The following is a 21,803-nucleotide window of genomic DNA, read 5'->3' as shown; positions in this document are numbered from 1 at the left end:
GGAGAGCCATTTGCTCTTAGGCTAATAGTTCAAAACTTGCCAAGATCCAAAGAATCACACCCCACACTTGTCAGAAATGCAGATGGATTGAATCAGAATTTTAGGCATGGCCAGGGCATCTACTCTGAAAGGAGAACCAGGTAATGGCTCTGATTTCAGGCCTAGGAAAGGCTGCTTGCTGGAGTTGGGGAAGGTCCAGGTAGCTCTCCGCCCTCTCTCCACAATGAAACGGTCACTGTCAAATGCAGCTCCAGTGACTGTCATGGACAGTCCATGGGGTTCAGTGCTGGAGGCGAGAGTTTTGTTCTGATTCTGAGGAGAGAGGAAGTTGGGTGAGAACAAGGGGAAAGGGTCAGATTTTCACCCTGTGAGGTTTTCAACACTAACAGGGCTTCCTCCATCTTCAGTTTGCTGTACGTGTCTACAGGGAGGTGTGGGGGCTGTGGAACGGGAGAGCACCCCGACCCCAGCAAGGGCACTTCCACCCCTTCCCCCTTCCTCTCGGCTGGTACCTGGAGGAGAAACAAAGACTGGAGGGTCTGTTTACTTTCCCAGCTGCACCTTTGCACCCATGCTGTGACAACAGAACCCCTTATCAGTCTGCACTGGCCCTGTTTTGTGTGTTACATTTCGAATATGTTGAAAGTATCATGTTACGTAATAATACGTGGGCACATGGGTAGACGCATATATCTATATCATAAAGCCATGCTGCATATTCCAGGCTGTGCTTCTCAAACTTTAGCCTGCATTAGAATCACTTCAAGAGCTTGTGAAAACAGATTCCTGGGTTCTATGCCAGAGTCTCTGAGTTGGTAGGAGTTCTAACAAGGCCCCAAGTGAGGCCTGGATGTATATGTGTGGGAAGAATGCAGATGAGTCCTATCTAAAAATATTTCAGCAGGTTTGTTTGTTTTATGGGTATGGGCTAAGCAATTTTGAAAGTATTTTAGATGTATTATTTAATTGAGTAAATGAGTAAATGCATGTTATAACAGAGAGAGAGAGAGAGAGAGAGAGAGAGAGAGAGAGAGAGAGAGAGAAATGTTATTGGGTGCCAGATTCTCACTATGGAGGAAGCGACATATAAATATGGAATGTGGGAAGGCAAGAAAAAAATCCTATGGGGATATATAGCAATGGAATGTGGAGGTACTGGTGCGAACTCATGATTTTTAAAATACTGTACCTGCATAAGCCCTAGCCAGTTTGACTCAGTGGATAGAGCGTCCGTCTGCAGACTGAAGGGCCTCAGGTTCGATTCCGGTCAAGGGCATATGAGCAGGTTGTGGGCTCAATCCCCAGTAGGAGGCATGCAGGAGGCAGCCGATCAATGATTCTCTCATCATTGATATTTCTATCTCTCTCTCCCTCTCCCTTCTTCTCTAAAATCAATAAAAACATAAAGAATTAAAAAAAATAAAATGCACGCATAAGCATATTTATGTGCACATGTGCAGTATGTATGTATCAGTGTGTATGAACATTTGTGTGTGTGTGTACATATGCATGCTTATTTTTCCTGATTTGTCTGAGAGGGCCAAAAAACAAAGTCACACTAGAAGCCCTGAACACACCTAGTTGTCCTGATCTTGTCTCCAATACCATACTCCACCAAAATAAACCAGGGCTCATCAAAGGGGCAAATTCTAGGGTTGGGGCAACAGATGAACTTGAAATGTCTTGTTATAATGACAGAAAGTAAAAAAAAAAAAAAAAAAAAAAAAAGTTGGAAAAACACAGGAGCGAGATTAAATCCGGGACAACTTGAGCGCTGAAATAGTGAAGTATAGTAATGAATTATAAACCACTGAGGGGGAAAGGAGTGCATGAGTCTACCCAGGGTTGGGCAAACTTTTTGACTCGAGGGCCACAATGGGTTCTTAAACTGGACCGGAGGGCCGGAACAAAAGCATGGATGGAGTGTTTGTGTGAACTAATATAAATTCAAAGTAAACATCATTACATAAAAGGGTACGGTCTTTTTTTTTTTTTTTTAGTTTTATTCATTTCAAACAGGCCGGATCCGGCCCGCGGGCCATAGTTTGCCCACGGCTGGTCTACACCAATAATAAATGCATATGTAAATGAGAAGGAAGGGACTCTTGCTCACAGTACAAAGATGAGAGCTGACTGTTAAATGGGCAGGAGTATTGGAGATGGAAAATCATTTTGAAACCTTTGTGATAACGATTAGATCAGGCAAGAATCAATAGTTGCTAAACCAATGGGGAATTTTGATGATGAGGAGGAGATTTGCATGGTTTTAAAGAGTATCCCCAAAGACTGCTTATTAGTTGTAAGGGACGGGGGGAAAAGCCCCAGTGATTATACAGTGGAGAAAGCAGACAACACCGTGACTGGATGATCAAAATGAACTCTCCAGTAAGTAAGGAACAGACAGACTTCATGGGCCTCCAAATGAGATCCCTGGGGAAGGACACACCTCACCATGCAGCTTTCTGGGCAAGAATCATCTCAGTCTAACTGAGGAAACATCAGATAAACACAAAACGAGAAGTATCTTTTCTAAAAAGTGGAGATTATATTCTTCAAACATGTCAACACTATAAAAGGTAAAGAAAATCTGTGGAAATGTTTCAGATTAAAGAAAAAAGAAGATCTATGACAAACTAATATTTGACGGGAGGATAACAATGCCATGGAAGACTTTACTGGATCCACTGACAAAGGTAAACAGTGGCTACGGATATGGAAGGGAATGCCCCTACCCTTGGAAATACACTCAAGATATAATTTACCCTCCACTGGTGCATATAGAAATTCAGAAAGAGAGAGACAGAAAGAGAGAGAGAGAGAGAGAGAGAGAGAGAGAGAGAGAGAATGTGAACAAGCCAATGATAAAGCAAGTAGGGCAAAATGTTAACAATTGGTCAAAGAATATATGGATGTTCTTTTACTATTTTATTTTTATACCACTGAAAACTGTGAAATAATTTCCAAATAAAATTATTTAAAATCATGTTTTTGAATAATATTTAATGACATTGACCTGGCTGGGTAGCTCAGTTGGTTAGAGCATCATCCTGATACATGACGGTTGTGTGTTTGATTCCCATCAGGGCACATACAAGAGTCAACCAATGACTGCATAAATAAGTGGAAAAACACACCGATGTTTCTCTCTCCCTTCCTCTCTCTCTTTCTAAATCAATTAAAAAAATTTTTAATCTTAATGACATCAAGATATGTTCAGTTGTAAATTCTCCATGAGCTCAATTTTGTGAAAATTTAAAAATGTATTTTATTTATGTACTTTTTAAAAGCTGGAAGGAAACAAACCAACATATAAGCAGGCTTGATCTTTGGGTTATGAAATTGTAAATGATTTGATTCTGTCTATAATGTTTCATATCTTCCAAAGTTCTACACTGAGCAAGTATTACTTCAATAATTAGAGAAAAAATAGCTTTCAAAGAGGAAAGTAATATTTCAGTAAAGTTTTATGTATAATGTTGCTGACATTAGTAAGAGCAAAAACAAAACAAAACCCAAATCCTGAAATCTCCAATGATGGGGAAAGTTGTTGGAGAGGTTGTGTAAATCATGATACTAAAATACTATAGAGTCATACAAATTTATGTTTACCCAATCAATTTATGGGCCAACCTAAGTGCCCCCAAATAAGGGACTGATTAAAATATAGCATAGCTGTAAAACAGAAAATGGGTAGGCTTTCTGACGTGGAGCACTCTGCTGTCTTCCAAATTGTGAAACTCTATCTCTACATATATGCTGAATTAATGGATGCTACTTATGAGGTATTTGGGAGTGGGCAGGGATGGTGGAATTATCAGGGATTTTTATCGTCTCCATTCTTCTTCGTCTTCCTTTTTTAGAGAAAGTGGGACGGAAGGGGAGAGAGAGAGAGGAGAGAGAAACATCGATGTGAGAGACACATCAGCTGGTTGCCTCCTGCATTGGCCCGGTCAGGGCCAGGGATCAAGCCTGCAACCGAGGCTCGGACCCTTGCCCATGACTCTGACCCTTCAGTCTTCAGGCCAATGCTCTAACCACTGAGCCAAACTAGCCAGGAGCTCCATTATTCTTTTATGTATTTTCAAATATTCTACCATAAATTTAATAACATGGAATTTTTAAATTTAAAATGTTACAAAAAAATATGTATGCATCATCTCATTGAAGAAAGATTAGAAGGATATTCACAACAAAAGGCAGGTATCTCTGTGTGGGGGTGTTATGAGTGTTTCTTGTTTTCTTTTTAAAAAAATATATTTTTATTGATTTTAGAGAGGAAGAGAGAGAGAGATAGAAACATCAATGATGAGAGATCATTAGGGAATTGAGCCCACAACCTGGGCATGTGCCCATGACTGAAATCGAACCTGGGACCCTTCAGTCCGCAGGCCAATGCTCTATCCACTGAGCCAAACCTGCTAGGGCTTATCTTCTTTTTTCTTGATTAGTATATTATACTGTTACAAGAATAAGTTACTTTTTAGAAAGCATTGAAGTAAAATTTAAAAATAAGATACAAGATGTTGGACATGGTAAGTATGCAAATATGGTAAAAAAAAATTAGTAGGGCTATGTCAGATAAAAGCAGGATCCAACATTATATATACATACTACAATCATTCACTCATTGGAAAAAAGCCTTCACCCTTGTGTTGAAGGCCCTAAAGTGGCATAGTAGTTGTGTCTGGGTATTGCATTACTTTAAAATAGAGAGGCTGGTGGTAGATAGACTATCCTATATAATAAGAGCCTAATATGCTAAGTGATTAATTGTTCAACCAATCAAAGCGTAATGTGCGAATGATATGCTAAGGCCACTCAACTGCTCACTGACATGCACTGATCACCAGGGGGCAGACCTCTGACCAATAGGATAGCTTGCTGCTGGGGTCTGGCTGATCAGGACTGAGCAAGATGGGCAGACACACCCTGGAGCCCTACCGTGGTCCCTCCCTGGCTGGCCAACCTCTCGTGTCCCTCCCTGGCCCTGATCGTGCACTGGTGGGGTCCCTCAGCCTGGCCTGCACCCTCTCGCAATCCGGGACCCCTTGGGGGATGTTAGAGAGCCAGTTTTGGCGATCCCACAGGCCAGGCAGTGGGACACCACTGGTGCATGAATTCGTGCACTAGGCCTCTAGTATTTTTATAAGCTTACGTTTTGGACCACTTTGGTATATTGAGTTGACATTCATAAAAGAGCTGGATTAAGGGGACAGCCATTGAAACACCTGAGACCATTTTCAGCATATCCAGAAGGCTGTTCACCCTGTGTGAATCCTTTAATTTCAATGCTCAGTTAATAGCAGTGGGTAGCACTTTGTCAGGCATGTATATATATTTCCAGGAAGACAACTGTCAGTCAAAAGAGCAGAATTTTGCAAGAGGAAGCAAGAGGCATTCACTATTTCCCCCAGAGTGTTATTGTCTGGGAGATGGAAGAGGTCCTTGATTATTTTTTTTAAATATGCACGCACACACACACTTGAAAAGCCCTGTCTCCGAAGAATACACAAGAAAATGCTAACAGGAATTGTTTCTAGGGAAGGGGTACTGCATAACTAGGTAATTGGTTTGGAGAAACAGGTTTTTTCCCCTCTGTATACCTTTTTATGCTGTTTAACTTTTTTCTTTTTAATTGCTTAAAGTATTACAAAGGGTATTACATATGTCTCCTTTTTTCCCCCACCCTGTTTAACTCTTAAAAAATGATGTGCCCATAGCAGGTACTCAAAAATAAATATCTATTAATTAAAAATAATTTTAAAAAATTGAGGTTTGTGAGCAATCATGAAAACAACTGGAATAAAGCAAAATTTTCTTTTGTATGAGAAGATGCTTGACTTTGGGCCATCCCAAAGTGATCTGAAAGTGATGAAAACCAAGACTTGCCAACACTTGTCTGTCCTTCCAACATGTCTGTGCTTATATCTTCTCTCCTGTTGTCTTCATTTATAGACAGAAGACTCCTGACCCACAGTTACTGGGGACTACTTCTGTTTCTCTACCAGCAGGAATGGATTGGGACTAACCTTTACCCTGGTTCTTCGTGGTTAGTGTGTGCCCAACAGCTGACTGTTGGCTAGAATCAGAGGGTCCATCGCTGCCCACCAACACTGGGCAGTGAAAACCAGACCTCAAGGGCTGAGCCCACAATCTACCTCATGAGCATCATACTAACATCATTAAGTAACAGATTCTGGTGAGGCATAGCTAATTGAATTTACATATCAAATCTGTGCAGAGGTGACAGATTGAGAGTGTGGACTATTCTGAAATGTTATAACTTTATATTTACATTCCCACAGCCATTCAATGGCTAAAGGTATACCCAAGCACCCAGCTACCCAAGAAAGAACCACAGGGGTCGGTTCCTCTTCCTTTTTCACTCTCCACAATGTCTTCTGGATTTTACTTTGGAAATGTCCCTCAAGTTCTGCCCACCCATTTTCTCCACTTGTGTTGACAATGACATATAATCAGACCCTCATAGCTAGTCCCCTGCTACTGCCTCTTCTCCCATTATCTCCTACTCAAGCTTGTTTTCAAAAGAACAAGTCTCAAAACTTCATTCCACAAGAAAAACAACTTCGTTTAGCTCCTACTCTTATAGGCCCGAATCCTTTAGGCCACACAGATACACTGGGTTCTTTGTAGTCGCTTTTTCAGCCTTCTTTCCACTTTCCTTACCTGCTCCCACAGAACTTGATTCCTACCAGGATCAGAGCATTCATCAGAGACACTGTAAGGATTTATTAACCGACATCCTCCCTGCCATCTCCTTCAGGATTTGACACATTGTTCCTCTTTTCAGCTCCAGCACTTATCCCAAGTTCCAGCACATAGAAGGCACCCAAGGCCAGGCCCATAGGAGGCACCCAGTCAATGCTTTGGTGAGTGAAGGAAAACAGAACTTTTGGATGATGTGATAAGACCCTCCATGGAGCATCTCAGACTTGAATTTGCACATGAATCTCCTGGGGATCTTGTCAAGATGCAGATTCAGATTCAGTAGGTCTGGGATGGAACCCGAGAGTCTGCACTTCTCTGCAAGCTCCCTGAGAAGGCCAGTGCTCCCTGAGAAGGCCAGTGCTGTTGTGTGGGAGCCACACTTTCACTGGGAGGAGGACCAAAAGAACAGTGATAATTTTTCAGATTGAGGAGAGTATGGAAACAATTATTCCTACAGGAATCTTGAATTTTTGAGTAAATTTTTATCTCAAAAGAGATAAAAAGAAGTGAAATATTATATAATGATAAATAACATTATGTATTATGTAATAATAATATTTTATAGGGTGGGGCAAAAGTAGGTTTACCATAATTAATAAATAATAAAAAGGATAAGAGTTTATTCTTGTTTTATTATTTAACTATGGTATTATTTTCCCTATGAACAACTGTAAACCTGCTTTTGCCCATCCCTGTATTTAAGCTATGGAATGATAGGTTATTTTAGAAAAAGGGTAAAATAAATGATAAAGGGGCAAAAATAAAAATCATTTTCTCACCCTAGCCAGTTTGGCTCAGTGGATAGAGCACCAGCCTGCAAACTGAAAGGTCCCAGGTTCGATTTTGGTCAAGGGCACATGCCTGGGTTGTGGGCTCGATCCCCAGTGTGGGGCTGCCTCCATCCCCAGTGTGGGGCATGCAGGAGGCAGCCGATCAATGATTCTCTCTCATCATTGATGTTTCTTTCTCTCTCTCCCTCTTCCTTTCTCTCCGAAATCAATAAAAATATATATATTTTTAAAAAGCCATTTTCTCTTAAATTCCCAATGTCAATATTCTAATTCTCAACTTGGAGTTATATCAGGATCATGTGGGAGGCTTTTTAACCAACATGTATTCTCCCTGACCTCTCTTCCACCAATCGGATTTGCTCCCCTAGAAATATGAAAACCTCTGCTCACCCCTGACCACCGTTGAAAACCACGGCCTCAGAGAAGGCTTCTGTTATCGTCGGAAGGGGATTGTGCCACTCAGCTGTGCCAGGAAAGGAACAGGCCTCCAGATCAGTGATAATCCAGATCCAAGAAACCTGCAAAGGGATTTCCGGCCAGGGCTTCCGCACATGCTATTGTTCCCTCTGCCTGGAAGCCTCTTGCTTGGTTTCTGATCCAAGTCCTACTCATCTTCCAGATCTCCAAAAATGTCACTTCATCGTCCCCTGAACCTCTTCTCAGCACAAACGACCAAGAAGAAGGATATGGATAGTGACTTATCTCTCTTCCCCACTAGACTGTGAGTTGCAAGGGACTAGTCCGCTGTACACACTATCCCCAGGACTAAGCACAGTGCTGCTATAACAGCTGCTCAGATGAATAAAGAATGTCCCCTCTTTCCATATCTAATGACATTTCCTCTTTCAATTTGTACTAAATAGGCCAAATATAATTATGGGGTTTGTTTGGTTTGGGGAATCAGACAAAAACAATCTTTCTGCCCCCCAATGTTAAAATTAAGTAACCTATTGTATTGCCTACAAAACAATATGCATCATATACTTAAGATAGGAAGCATAATAACAAAATAAATATCTGTGACGGCAGCACTCAACAAAAGAACTAGAACATCAGCTGCCATGTGAACCTACAAGGGTGTTCTCTCCTCCGATCACCTGGCTTTCTCCTACCAGATGTAACCACGCTCCTGAATTTGTATTCATTATTCATTTGTTATTTTTAAAACAATACTTATGTATCTGCCAACAATAATTATTTGGCATTGCTTGCTTTTGATGTTTGTAAAAATGGTATTGTTCTGGTATGATCTTCTACATCTTGTTGTTGTTGTTTTTTTAAGCAACATTGTTCTTAAGACTCAACTATGCTGTTGTGTATAGCTGTGGCTCATTCATTTTCATCACAGGATACTACTATATTATATAAATACATCACAATTTATTTTTTATTTTATTTATCTATTTATTTAAATATCTTGTGACATCTTTGTTTGTTTATTTATTTTCCTCACCCAAAGATATGTTTATTGATTTTAGAGAGAGGAAGAGAAAAACATTGATGTGAGAGAGAAACATCAATCAGTTGCCTTCCTGTACTCCCCCGGACGGAGGTTTGAACCTGGGTATGTGCCCTGATTGGGGATTGAACTAACAATGATGCATGGGATGATGCTCTAACCAACTGAGCCATCCAGCCAGGGCCATCACAATTTATTTATGCATTCCTTATCAGTGAACATTTGGGCTGTTTTTTTTTTTCTTCTTTTCTTCTAATGAACAATGTTGATAACAGTTTTGCACGCATTTCCAGGAACACCTGTAAATTTATTTTGAGTATATACCAAAGAGTTGGAATTTCTGGATAGGAGTAGGTTCAGGTTTATAAGATAATGTCACAACTATCTTTGGAAGTAACAGTGCCAATTTACATTCTCACCAGCAGTGTATGACTTCCTGGTGATCCATAGCCTTGCCAACAGCTTGTACTATTAGGACACAGGAACTGCAGTCTCAAACTGCAGCATTTTTGTGCTAGAAGGCAGCTCTCCTGACTGGATGGACTGTTTCCTCCTGGCCATCTGACAGGAGAGCCTGGTCCTGAGACTCTGCCCAACAGATGGCCCCTGGGCCTTACATCCTGCTGAATCCTGACTTTGGGACAGAGCACTGAACTGAGAAAACAGACTTTGCTGTGGATGTGCAGTCACCATAGAAGGTAATCGATCATAGAATGTGAGACCTGGAAGCACCCTAAGGCCAAATCCTTCATTCTACATTTAAGGGGACTGAGGCCCAGAAAGGTTCAAAGACTTGACAAGTTCTCAGAGCTAATTAGTGCAAGAACCTGTCTCTAGGGCTCTTGATTTTTACTCCAGGGTTTAAAAATGTTTGTTTGTTTTAGTAATCTAAGGGGGCATAACATGTTCTATTAAATTAATAATGACTCTAAATATTCAAATAACTTCCCATTTATTTTTAAAAGGTGGTGGTTTGACTTAATTGACTGATACATTTGATAACATTAGCTTCTTTGCTTACGAAGTCAACAGGGTAATACTGAATTTCAATGAGATAAAGGCGATCTCCACAATTATGGTTTTCAATATGCAAATTTAACAGTGTTGAAAGACACCCATCTCCTGGAGAAAAGAATCCCCAATTTTCTGACTGACCATTTTTGTTTCTGGATCACCTCCCCCCACACCACCCCCACCCCCACCCCCACCCCCACCTCCACACCAGGGAAATGCTAGGCACTGCCTTAAGAAGCCGTTTTGTAAGGAAGGCAAGCTTCAAATTTAATAAGTTTCAATTCACCCCACACTTCTGAGCACCCATAATTAAGCTATGGCAAGAGGCTGGGAACTATGTGCAGATTATGGCAAAATAGTCTCAGTAACTTGACGGCTTATAGTCTCATCTCACATGGCTTTACAAGTGAATGTAGAAAAACACTGAAGAGGAACCAATTTGCAGCTGAGTGCACCTAATAATTAAACAGAGCGTGATCCCGTGCAAAGGAATCTGTCTCCAGGCATCAAAGGCAGTAAAGTGGAACTAGGGAGGGGGAGAAGGACTGCTTACTAGCAAGGGTGTTTGTGTGAGGGAATGTGGTTCGGAAGCCTGCAGTGGACATTTTAACTCAGGAAGGACCCACCCTCCAATGCAGACAGACACACTTCCCTTACTCATCCCTACCCCAAGAATTTATTTACTATTTTAACATATCTTCTGGTTTAACAATGTCTATAGGCTGACAATAAAAGATTTCTGTGAGCCCATCCCTCTTTTAGCATCAGGAAAAAACTCAGGAGCTGTTTATTGCTGTGGGGTGGGAAAGAACGCCAAGTAACTTTGCGAGGAATGCTGAGCAAACGGTGCGGAGGTACTCCTGGTTCAGGTTTCCTCTTCGCAGTCATTTTAATCAGCACTTCCCCTATTTAATGAGCTTGTAGTGCCATTACATAATCACCCAGCTCACTAGATTAATGATGAAAAGAGGAACTGATTTTTCCAGTTGCATCATTTGAAGTAAATGTTAACTTTCTTTCTGAGTCCTTAGTTAACCGCATTAGTGTGACAAATATGTCTTTGTCTAGCATAAGTAATTAGAATTTAATCACTTTAACTGCATCTTAATTACCCCAAATGAATTGAAGGGACATTTAATAGCAAAGATTAAATTGCCTTAATGAACGATTTTTGTGACTCCATCAATACTTGAATCGCGTTAGCCACTCCTCTCACGCACTTTACCTGAAGTGAGCACGGGGGCCACTAGGTGGCGCGCTCCGCTGGTTTATTTATTTGGTTTCCCCCACTGAGCTGTTTTAGAAGACCACAGGAAAGAAAGAGAAAAGCACATAGTTTATTGTGTTCCTTTGATAATCCCTCGTTGGGACTATGCGCTCCTCACCAGATGTGAAAACGAAAGCAGTGATTTCAGCAACTCGGTTCTGAGTGCCCGCCCTATGGCATATGCAAAGGGAGATGAGAAACACATGGATAACTGGAAACACACAGTAGTTGATGGGAACTCTAAGTTGCCCTCTGGATGATTGCCAACATATATACAGAGTTTTAGTCAATTCATTATTTTTTTAGAGCAGAGTCCCAAACTATGAATAATAGGCAAGCTTTGGGACAGCAAGGCTGGCGTTGATGTGAAGCCAAGAAATGTAATTGCTGTGCAAGTGCAGATCAGAAGACCAATGCCTGAAAGTATGGGAGGTTTGGGCATCTGGGCCCTCCTCCAGGCACGGGTCCCCATGGGCCAGTCCTACCCACAGAACACATCTGATGAGATGGGTCTTGCCCATCAATAATTGTTTAAGTGAACAAACGGGCAGGGAGACTTGGGTTCCACCTCTAGCTCTGCTGCTGCCTTCCATTCCCTCTGGCTGCTTCTTCAAAAGAGAGCAACAGAAAGTCTCTCTGGTAAGTCCCGAGTAAAAAGGAAATACTCAGTTTCCATAAGTAACTCTCATTCAGAGTCCCAGAGAGAAGACGCACCCTTTAACTTCAAGACCTTTATTATGCAGAGGCTTTCTAGATTGGGTGTTTGTGACAGAGAATCAGACATTTCTGCACTCGAGGCCCATTGACCTGGAAGACCTGTACTAGTAATAGAGGCACAAGGAGGAGGGTAAGAGGGTTCTGGGCCATGGCTGGGAAGCCTGAGTTCCATGCATCAGTGATTTCCAGCTGTGCTACCTCAGGTAAGTTATTTAATCTCATCGTACGGAGAAACAGGGTAAGTGTGGTAGCTAGCACAGAAACTAGTGGACCCCAAATTTTGCTGCACATTGAAATCACCTCAAACTCTTAACAATCCCAATGCCCAGATCATGCCCTATAGCAGGGGTGGGCAAACTTTTTGACTAGAGGGCCACAATGGGTTCTTAAACTGGACTGGAGGGCCGGAACAAAAGCATGGATGGAGTGTTTGTGTGAACTAATAAAAATTCAAAGTAAACATCATTACATAAAAGGGTACGGTCTTTTTTTTTTTTAGTTTTATTCATTTCAAACGGGCCGGATCCGGCCCGAGGGCCGTAGCTTGCCCGCGGCTGCCCTATAGCAATTAAAACAGACTATCTAAGGTTGTAGCCAGGAATCACTTTTTTTAAAGATCACTAAGCGATTCCAATACTTAGCACAATTTGGGAGCCACTGGCATAGACAATGAATATTCAATGAGAACATCTCTGTGCCTAGCATGTATCTGGCAAACAGAAAGTGCACAGCAGACATAACCTTCCTTATCAATTGCCATGAAAATCTGATGGGTTGTACTTCAGGGTCTGGTTCTATTCAGCTGTTGTGTTATCAAATTGTCTCACCTAAATTAGAAGAAAATTTCTAGAAGATAATTTGTTCCAACTTTATGATAATATAATATCTCCTGGGGGAAATATAATGTGATCACTTTATAGCAAGACACTGTGATAAAACACAAATCTTTGTTCATATCAAAATAATCAGATTGTCTTGTGACTGGTTATCTAACCCAATCCTATCATTTCAGGAGGAAATAAAGCTTCATTAGTATTAACATACACATGTTGAAAGTAAAAACCTATACAAATATATTGATAGGAGACAGGAATTTATAATTGTTCACTAAATTTATTCACATTACAAATAAGTCTTTTTCTTGTTACTGAACTCTTTCCATGTGGAAATAATATAGCTCTTCTCCTCCCAAATGTGTTTATTCTTCTTATTCAAATAGATACATAATGAAATTGTATTTAATGAATACTTGTTGAATGCTTTCATCCAGAATTATAAGAAATCTACCCTCTAATTACCATGATTTCATTAAGACCCTCTTTCTGTTGCTACCCTAGGGGATTTTTCAATTTTACCAAAAGAGTGGAAATTCTACTGTTTTAACAGGATCTGCAGTGAAACTAGTCATTTCTCACCCAATCCAACAAGGCTTCTTGGTTAATTTAAACATTAAGTTGGTGTTTATTCTAATATGTGGAGTTTACCAAACACCACTGAGCACTGTCACTTGAAGGGCAAGTCTTCTAACTATGGATTCTGAGGAGCAAGACACCAAGAACCTCCCTGCTAATTACCTACCTTCATCGGATTTCAGGATTTTCTTTCCTTCACGGAAATCAACAATAAATTTTACCGATATACTTTGTAAGAACTGTTTCTTTTGAGAACTTTGGGTAGCAGTGTCTGTTTGATTAGCTGAATTCACCACAAATGTGGAAATGATGACATCAAAACAGCCCGTGTAACCACCTCTTTAAAGACCTCATAGATTAGAGATGACTATAGATTTTCCTCAGCATGGATCAAAGGGACTGAATTGAACGTTTTAGCTTAATGATCCAACCCCTGTCACACCCATAGGGACTCGAATTCCGATTTTATAAGCAGGTGTGCTCTCAGACGCACACAGAAAGCTGCTAGAGAGGGAGGTAAAGATCAACCACCGGATCGACGAGAATAGGTTTGATCTTTCCGATTACTTGATTGTGGTGGTGTATATTTCTGGCGGGCTCTTACGATCTCTCACAAAGGTCTGAATATTAGCTGTTAGTTTTCCTTTTCTCACTCTATCTCTTCAAAGACATCCCTGCCACCTTCCAGGGGCGACAAGAAACTGGATCTACCAGGCTGCACGCAGGCAGGGCCCTGTCCAGGGTCCTGACGCTGCACCAAGGCTCCCAGCCGGTGGGCCTGCGGACGCCCTTTCACCCACTCAACAAGGGACCAAACAAAGACCTCCAAGCTCAAGGCCTCCGAGCAGCCTCCCAACTTCCATCCGTTAGCTGGAAGGGGAAACAATAAAACAAAGGAACCGCTAGCCCGCCCTCCAGGTCCTACAGCCCTCAGCCCCAACCTCCTTCTTCAGACACAGAGTCACCTTCTCTGCTCTGGCCCTGAGCTCCTCAAATAAAAACATGCCCGCAAAAGTATCATTCGGCCAGAAAATCCAGACTCGCATCTTGTTTGGATAGGTTAGAGTTGGTGTGTACTTTGGGGGATGGGATGGCAATGTTGTGTCATCACTGGGGTAATATTAAAGCATTGTTGGGGACCAAGACAGATTCACTAGCTATCCTTTTCTTCCTCCTCCACATCCTCTTCCTCTCAAAATAGTTACCGTTTGTGAAATCCCTGGGACAGCTCCGTAGCAGGTTGAACCACGGAGGATTGCTGGGCGCCAGGCCCGCCGCCCGCAGGGGGCGCTCGCAGCTATCGCAGCACAGCCGGCCGCTACCCAGGGAAGGCGAGCCCACAGGGAGCGCGCCCACGGCTGGACCCTTGAAGATAAAGTCGCGCCCTGGGTTTTCAGTCTCTCTGAGGCTACAAACACAACCTGCGATGGGATGGCACAGTCCGTCCCAATTGCCGGTTGCAAAGCAGCGACGGCAGGGTTGGGTCTCTAGTGACCACAGCAGCCCTGGGCCGGGCGGGTCGCTCAGGCCAAACCCATCACCCCCCTGGCGATTCCAAGGGGCTCGGGGCTGCACCGCTGGCAGGACAGTCGGTCACCCTTTGAACGGGCCGAGGTGTTTACTTATCTCAGGTTGCCATCCTCGATAAGTTGACACCTGAGTCGCCACACAATAACCGTCAGGCCTCCTCAAGCCCCCAGAGCAGGTCTCCCCCCCCACCCTAGTCAAACCACATGCACACTTCCTAACCCCTCCCTCCTTTCTCTCCTCACCGGGGTGTTTGTGCTCCCTGGTGGGGACAGCAAGGCGAAACTTTTGTCTCATATCCTCGAGGGTTCAGACATGGGCTGCAAGAAAGGCTCACGTAGAACCTTCTGCTAACTGTCCCCAAGAGCGAGGCCTTTTGGTTTCCTGCTGAGCTGGTGTGTGTGGGGTCTCCAGCCATCATTGGGCCTGGGGGTAGGGTGGGGGTAATCGCCCTCTGACTACTGGCCCAGTCCCCAGCCACTCTGGGAGGAGGCCCTCCCAGGCCTTCGGAAGAGGCACTCCTCACAGGATTCGAGCCCAGCCGCCACCGGCCGCACCCCGCCAGCCCTTTGTTCCAGCCGCAGCTTGCTGCGAGCAGCTGCACTGCGCGGGAGACCTGGGGCGTGAGGGAACCAATTCACTTGGCGCCTTCTCTTCCCACTCTGTGACTCAGGGGCTCTCCCAGCTCCAGCGTCCCCACACCCAGTCCCGGCTGTTCTCCGGGCTCCGGCCAGCGGGAGTCTTTGAGGATTGGGGAAGTGGGGTTCCCAGAGCCAGCACCTTGGCCCCAGGCTCTCCTGTTTAGCTCCCGTGGCCCCAGGAAGCAAGGGGACAGTTGAAATGTCACCCGCGGGGATAAATATTAACAAAAAGCAAATGAACTTGCGCAGGGGCCTGTTATCAATCAACCAGGCCGCAAGGCCACTTACGGCAAACACAGTCCAGGTTGGCCCTGGCCAGACTTTCTCATGGCCACCTCCGGGCCAGATCCCCCTCCTCCTCCCCAGGCCCTTTTTTAAGTCACTCTGGAACAAATTCTGAACAGGAAGGGGGCGCAGTCCGGTTCCAGAGACCCAGCCGGCTCCCTGGCATTTGGAGGTTTCCTTGCCTCCAGGTACCAAAGGGTCCGAGTTGCCCAGCACACACCCCTGCCCGAATCCTGGGCCTGCAGGCCTCACCTCCCAGGTCCCGGGTGCTGCGCCAGCTGGCGGGTGCACTTTGCAGCCTCTTCCTGCGCTGGCAGCTCCCCTAGTGTGGTGGACGCCTTCTGGAATCTTTAATTGGAAACTAATCTCCTCGCATCTTAATAGGCGCCCGCGTCAGAGGCGGGGCACACACCCACCCGCACAGCCAAGACCTCCCACCCCCACCTGGGACGAGAAGCGGCGCGAATCTGGTTGTGCTGCACTTTAATGGGGCAGCAGCAAGTATTGCATTGAGGGAACATATATTGATTTTTAAAAGGTAGTTAATTTGGTGAGAATTTCCTCCTGTCTCCCTCCCGTCTTCCACCAGCAGATGTAATTTCCTAAGGAGAAGGCACCTCCCCAAACACGTAGCCACGTGTGGAGGGCTTGACTCTCAGCAAACTGCGGGGAGCCTAGGGTACAGGGAGGGGCACAGAGAAACCACTCTCCCGCCGCCACGGATGGAACCGACCACGGTGGGCCCAGCCTCGCATGGGGTGGGGACTAGGTTGACGGGTCTTTGAGTGCAAGAGCGAGCACAGCTGCAAGGAGCTTCCGGGTGCCTGGGAAGTGCTGGTGGGGAGGAGGCAGCAGTGTTGCACAGCTGCAACCAACATGCCCTGAAATCCATTCTATGTCTCCTGCAAAGCCCAGTCGAGATTACTGAGAGGGTTCAGGAAGCGGCCTCGCTTTTGTTTTTTATAAATAACAATGCTAACAGAACGCCTCATAGTCCTTCAGTGACTTAAAAGTAGATCCTGGTTTTTGCAGCAACATGGTATTCCCGGTTTCCTCCGCACCAGACCGTATCCCAGCCCTCCCCACCCCGTTAATTAAGCTAAAGAAAGGGAAATGAAAGGGTCAACGCTCCATCCCTCCATCCGGGTCTTAGGATGCGGAAGCCCTTTGGGATTAGGGGTTCAAACGTGTGTCCTACCAGAGTCTCCAACCTCCCCGGCAACCCCCCTGCCCCCCCCCCAAAAAAAAAGACCACATGCCTGGGGCAGAGAATGACATGGCACAGGCTGCTGGATACCAGGCAGGCGCCCACTCGATAGCCTCCTCGGCTCCATGAGCCTCAGCCAGCACGCTGCCCGCGCCTCCCATGTGCGGGTCGCAGTATTCCGACTTCCCCTCAACAGCACTGGGGCGCTCAGGCATGGAGATCAGAGGGCGCTCACGCAGGACAGGGCCCAAGACCAGGTTTCCAGGGCTCGGGGATCGTCTCTGAACAAAACCCGAGAGTCTGTCCTTCCAGGCGGCAACAGGAGGCAATGAGGAGGAAGGGTCATTGAAGTCCCGAGCAAGCGCCTTCACGGGGTGGCGGGTGGGGGACGGGTTCCCCGGGGGCAGCCCTCCTTTTCCACCAACCCTCCACCCCCACCTCCCCCTCCGCCGGCCTGTGCGGGTACTGCCCGGGAAAAAGGTCCCGAAGCCCGGCTGGAGTCTGGCGCAGGCGTGTGAAAAGGCACTGATCACCTTAGGCACCCGCATTAGTGGAGCGGCCGGGGAGTGGGGCAGCCGTTTCTCCACCCTCCCTGGAACTTCAGCGGCTCTCCGGTCGCAGTCAGCCGCAGGGGCAGTGGAGGGGCGGGGGAGGGCGATACGGCGGCAGCACACGAGGCTAGCGAGCGGAATCGCGGGAGCCTAGAGGGCACCCTGTCAACCTCTCCCTTCCTGTCTCCCCACCCCTGTCTTCCCTGCGTGGGGTCTTTGCTTGGAGCGCAGGAGCGCGGGGCTGAGGCTCAACCAGCGGGTCGCTCGGGAGGGCAGGCCAGAAGCGCCCAGACCCGCAGATTGCTGTGCGTCGCCTCCCGGCCGGAGTCGCGAGCTCGCGGGCACGCCAGCACCTGCCTCCCTCTAGCTTCTCATTGGCCCGCACGAGGTGGGGGAGGGGGGCTCTGGCCTCTGGCTTTGATTTTAGTCTGTGAAACTGCTCAGTGCCCCCGGCTCTGAGCGGATTGACTGTCTCTCGTTCTCCAGGGACGGATTAATGGAGAACGATCAGTTAATTAACAAACCCGCATACCGGCTTTTACCTTTCTCTTCGCCAGGACTCAGGCCATGGCGCCGGGGCTAAAATTGGGGCTGGGGGTGGGGGTTGTGGGGGGATGAACCCAGGAGTTACTCAGCTCAGCCCGGGTCTCATCAAACCGAGTCCGCCCAAGGCTACCCGCGGCTCCACTTCCCCTCGTGTCCTCCGCCCTCGGAGGTCGCAGAATCCGCAGGAAACCCTCGGTGCCTTCAGCCTGGGCTCAGCTGTCCCTGGGCTAGTCCGCCCCTGGAGCCTCCTCCTCACCTTGGTCGAAAGAGGTGAGGGGAGGTAGGCACCGGGTCCGTGCAGCGCCGCCAGAGCCCTTCCCGCAAAACTCCGAGACGCTTCGGGGTTTCGGGTCCGGGAGACCCTTGCTCGCAGACTCGGGGGCCATTTCCACACCCCCGCCCTTCCCTGCATTGGGATTTAGATGAAACATCATGCAAAGGAATACCATGAAAATGAGAAGTCCTAAGCGAGGAAGCAGGGCAGGCTGTCTCCGGGCGGACCAGGACCTCCGCACCGCCCGTCTCCCTCTTCCTTCCACAGCCCGCTGCAAGTCCGCTTACACCCACCTCCTCGCGGCTGTAGAACCTTCTGCCCCAACTCTGACTGCGGGCCCCTCCCGCCCCTATAGAGTTAGTGCGGGACGGGGGGTTACCGCAGCGAGTTCAGATCAACATTGGCAGGCAGCTCCAGCCCAAGTGTCCAACCGAGAAGCGCCGCACAGACGGCGTCTCCCCAGGTGAGGGGAGGGTTCTCCGCCTCGGGCAGTGCGGGCTGCCCGCGCGGTCTCCCAGCACAAACGCGCCCCGCAGTCGCAGAGACCGCAGCACTCAGCCCTCAGGGCCTCCCACAGCCCAACGCACCACGTCCTGGAGGAGGCGGTCTGCTGCCCGGAGCCCCGTACCGGCTCTTCCAGGCCCAAGGACACCATCCCGGGGCAAGGAGGAGGGGTGGTGAGCCCCAGTCCTCTCTTCTTCCCGCCCTCCTTCGGTTCCTAGGCGTCCCCTCCCTTCTATTCCGCGCGCACAACTCCTTGACGCGCTCACCTGCTAAGCGGAGCGCAGACATGCGCTGGAACTCCGGCTCCTGCAGCCACTTCCACATCCTCCGGAACGTCTCCCGGCCAGACTTGAGTTTGCTCCAGGGTTTGGGGTTGCGCAGCAGGTCCGAGAGGGTCCCCTGGGAGCGGCAGAGCACCCTCTGAGCGAAGATGGCCTGTGGGATGCTGTAGCGCTTGAGCTCGGTGGTGATGCGCTGTGCCACCTCTTTGGTATTGATCTCTTCCATTTGTCCTGAATTACTCCCATTGCTGACCTGCGCACCGGTCACGGAAGGGTTGGGCTCCCGGGCTGTGCCCAGGAGCTGCCCGTGGCCCTGGGCGTTCAGGTGGGCGTGGGGGTGGTGCGGGGGGAGGCCGTTGATGGGAACCATGCCGGCCGAGGTGGGCGTGAGGTGCTGCTCCCCGTGACGACCGAGCATGGCCGGGTGGTGGGCTTCGAAGCCGTTGGGGGTGAGCATCTTGTCGGTGGGCATGGCGGCGCCAGGGTGAGCATAGTGGGGGAGCCCTTGCTGGGAGTTGTGGATGCTGCCCAGACCGGAACCAGAGAGGGGCGAGAGGCTCTGGCCCATGCCAGCCACGTCCTTGTGGTAGGGGGTATAGAGGTTATTCATGGAGGCCAGCCCTCGCTCGTCCCGCATGAGCGTGAAGCTACCGCTCACGTTGCCCGCCAGGCGCTGGTGGTGGTGCGGGTGGTGGTGGTGATGGTGGTGGTGGTGGTGGTGATGGTGGGGAAACTTGTCCGAGACGGTGGAGATGGGCGGCAGCGGCTGCAGGGGAGTCAAGGTGGTGTAGGTGGTGGGCATGCTCATACCTGGGGGAGTCTCGCAGGCCATGGTCATCGTGGGGTGAAGGGGGCCGGCCAGGCTGTGCTCAGGGGCCCGGTGGTGGTGGTGGTATTCGCCGCCGCCGCCGCCGCCGCCGTCCAGCAGGGACGCCATGCCCATGGAGCGTGGGTGCGCGGGGGGCAGGTGGCTACCGCGGTGCGCCACGGAGCTTCGCGCGTGGGGACTGCCACCCAGCAGGTCGGTAGGGGCGGGCACTGGTTCATGGCTCACCCCGTGCAGCTCGCCGATCGCCTCCATGGTCAGCTGCGCATTCATCGTGATCCGGGCGAGCGGGCGGCGGACACAACATCGATGAGGCCGGGCAGAGGCGGCGAAGGGCGCACGGAGTCCGGTCTTCACATCGGCTGCCGGCGACTGTGGCCTTCCTTGCTTCCTTCCTTTTCCTCTCACTGTGGGGCTCTGCCTGCCTCTCTGTATGAATCGCCTTCCCGCTTGCCCCCACCTTTTCCTCTGCGTTCTCTCTCTTTTTTTAATATTAATTTTCAAAAAGGATCCTCACCGTTGGCTGAGCGCTGTGTCCCCAGCCTCCTCGCCCCTGGCCCCCTCTCGCCCCTCTCTTTCTTAGAATTGTGAGGTCCCCGGCTCCCCTGACGCAGCCCGCGCGCCTTCCGCGGCTGCTGCCTGCCCGCGCCGCTGGCCAGCTCGAGCCATGGCTGGGTTACTGTTGCAGACTCTGTGGCCGCGGTGCTGCCGCCGCTGCCGCCGCCGCCGCCGCCGCCGCCGCGGCCCGCCCTCACGCCCGCTGGGCGCAGCGCGCAGGCGCGCGGCTCGGCCCCGCCCCCTGGGCCCCCGCGCGCGCGGCCCGTGATGTCCCCGTACAAATGGAGGAGGGGGTCCTGCGCCTCACCGGTGGCGCCGAGTGGCCGGATTTGCGGCGCGCACGTGGGAAGGCCCAGGACACAGAGCGACCTGGGGCCGCCACCACAACCCCGGGGGACTCGCGTCCCTCTCGGCTCCCAGGCTGGGGGGCGGGGGGCGCTGTCCTCCCAGCCCCTGGCTGCTCTGGCTGGGTTTTCCTCCCGGGTGGTGCGCTGAAGAGCCGTCGGCGCGCTCTCTCCAGCTGCTGCCCCCGGCGCAGTTTGCCCGGGATGCTGAGGCTGCCACCACTCCCACCACCCTGGCCCACTAAGCTTTACTTTCCGGAGGGATTCGGGGAGTCCACGTTTTACCCGTCCGCAGGGAACAAATAGCTTAAAGGCTTCGGTCAGCTGTGTGGCTGCTGACCCAGAAAGCTCGGACCTTCTTGATACTCCTCTGCCCACCCCTCTGTCCTTCTCCACGATGTGGGAGAGGAGCGCTCGGTGCCAAGAGTCCCAGCCCGGCCCATACCTGGCTGTCTCCTGCCGGCTGGTTCCTCCTCTGGCCCCGCTGACAATTAAGTCGGCGCCTCTGCTTCCGAAGTCGTGTGTGTGTGTGTGTGTGTGTGTGTGTGTGTGTGTGTTGGGGCGGGAGTGCCCTGCTGGGTTCCCAGGTTAACTTCTGGGTGCTGGTGGCCCAGCCCGTTCCTGTGACTTCCCCTTGGCCCTCCTGGTAAAGCGCCCAGAAGCCACTGCTCGCGGGAAGGACTGATCCCCGCAGGGTGGACCAGGCGCTCCGGTCTCTGCTTGGCCCGCAGGGACGCCCTCTTCCCGGCGTCCGCGTGAGAAGCCTCCAGATTTGAAAATCAATTCAGCTTCGGGCGTAATTGTCCGCTTCTCACAATCACGCTCCAATCTGGAATCGAACGTGGTCCTTGGGCCTGGTGGGGACGCGTG

General features: G+C 48.7%; 1 protein-coding gene across 1 annotated transcript in view; it reads right to left on the bottom strand.

Moving 5' to 3' along the window:
- The window catches only part of ONECUT1 (one cut homeobox 1), a gene marked incomplete at both ends in the record, with an annotated part of 37,769 nt that extends 17,465 nt beyond the window's left edge, over positions 1–20,304 (bottom strand). The window contains one exon of the mRNA XM_081105555.1: positions 19,191–20,304. Within this exon, the coding sequence (XP_080961681.1) occupies positions 19,191–20,304 (1,114 nt within the window). The remainder of the gene's footprint in view (positions 1–19,190) is intronic.
- Positions 20,305–21,803: the final 1,499 nt, after the last annotated feature.

The sequence above is a fragment of the Myotis nattereri genome, assembly GCF_964212035.1.
Source record: "Myotis nattereri genome assembly, chromosome: 1".
Lineage (NCBI taxonomy): Eukaryota > Metazoa > Chordata > Mammalia > Chiroptera > Vespertilionidae > Myotis > Myotis nattereri.
Note: the sequence above shows the minus strand (reverse complement) of the source record. Positions and strands in the feature narration are given on the sequence as shown.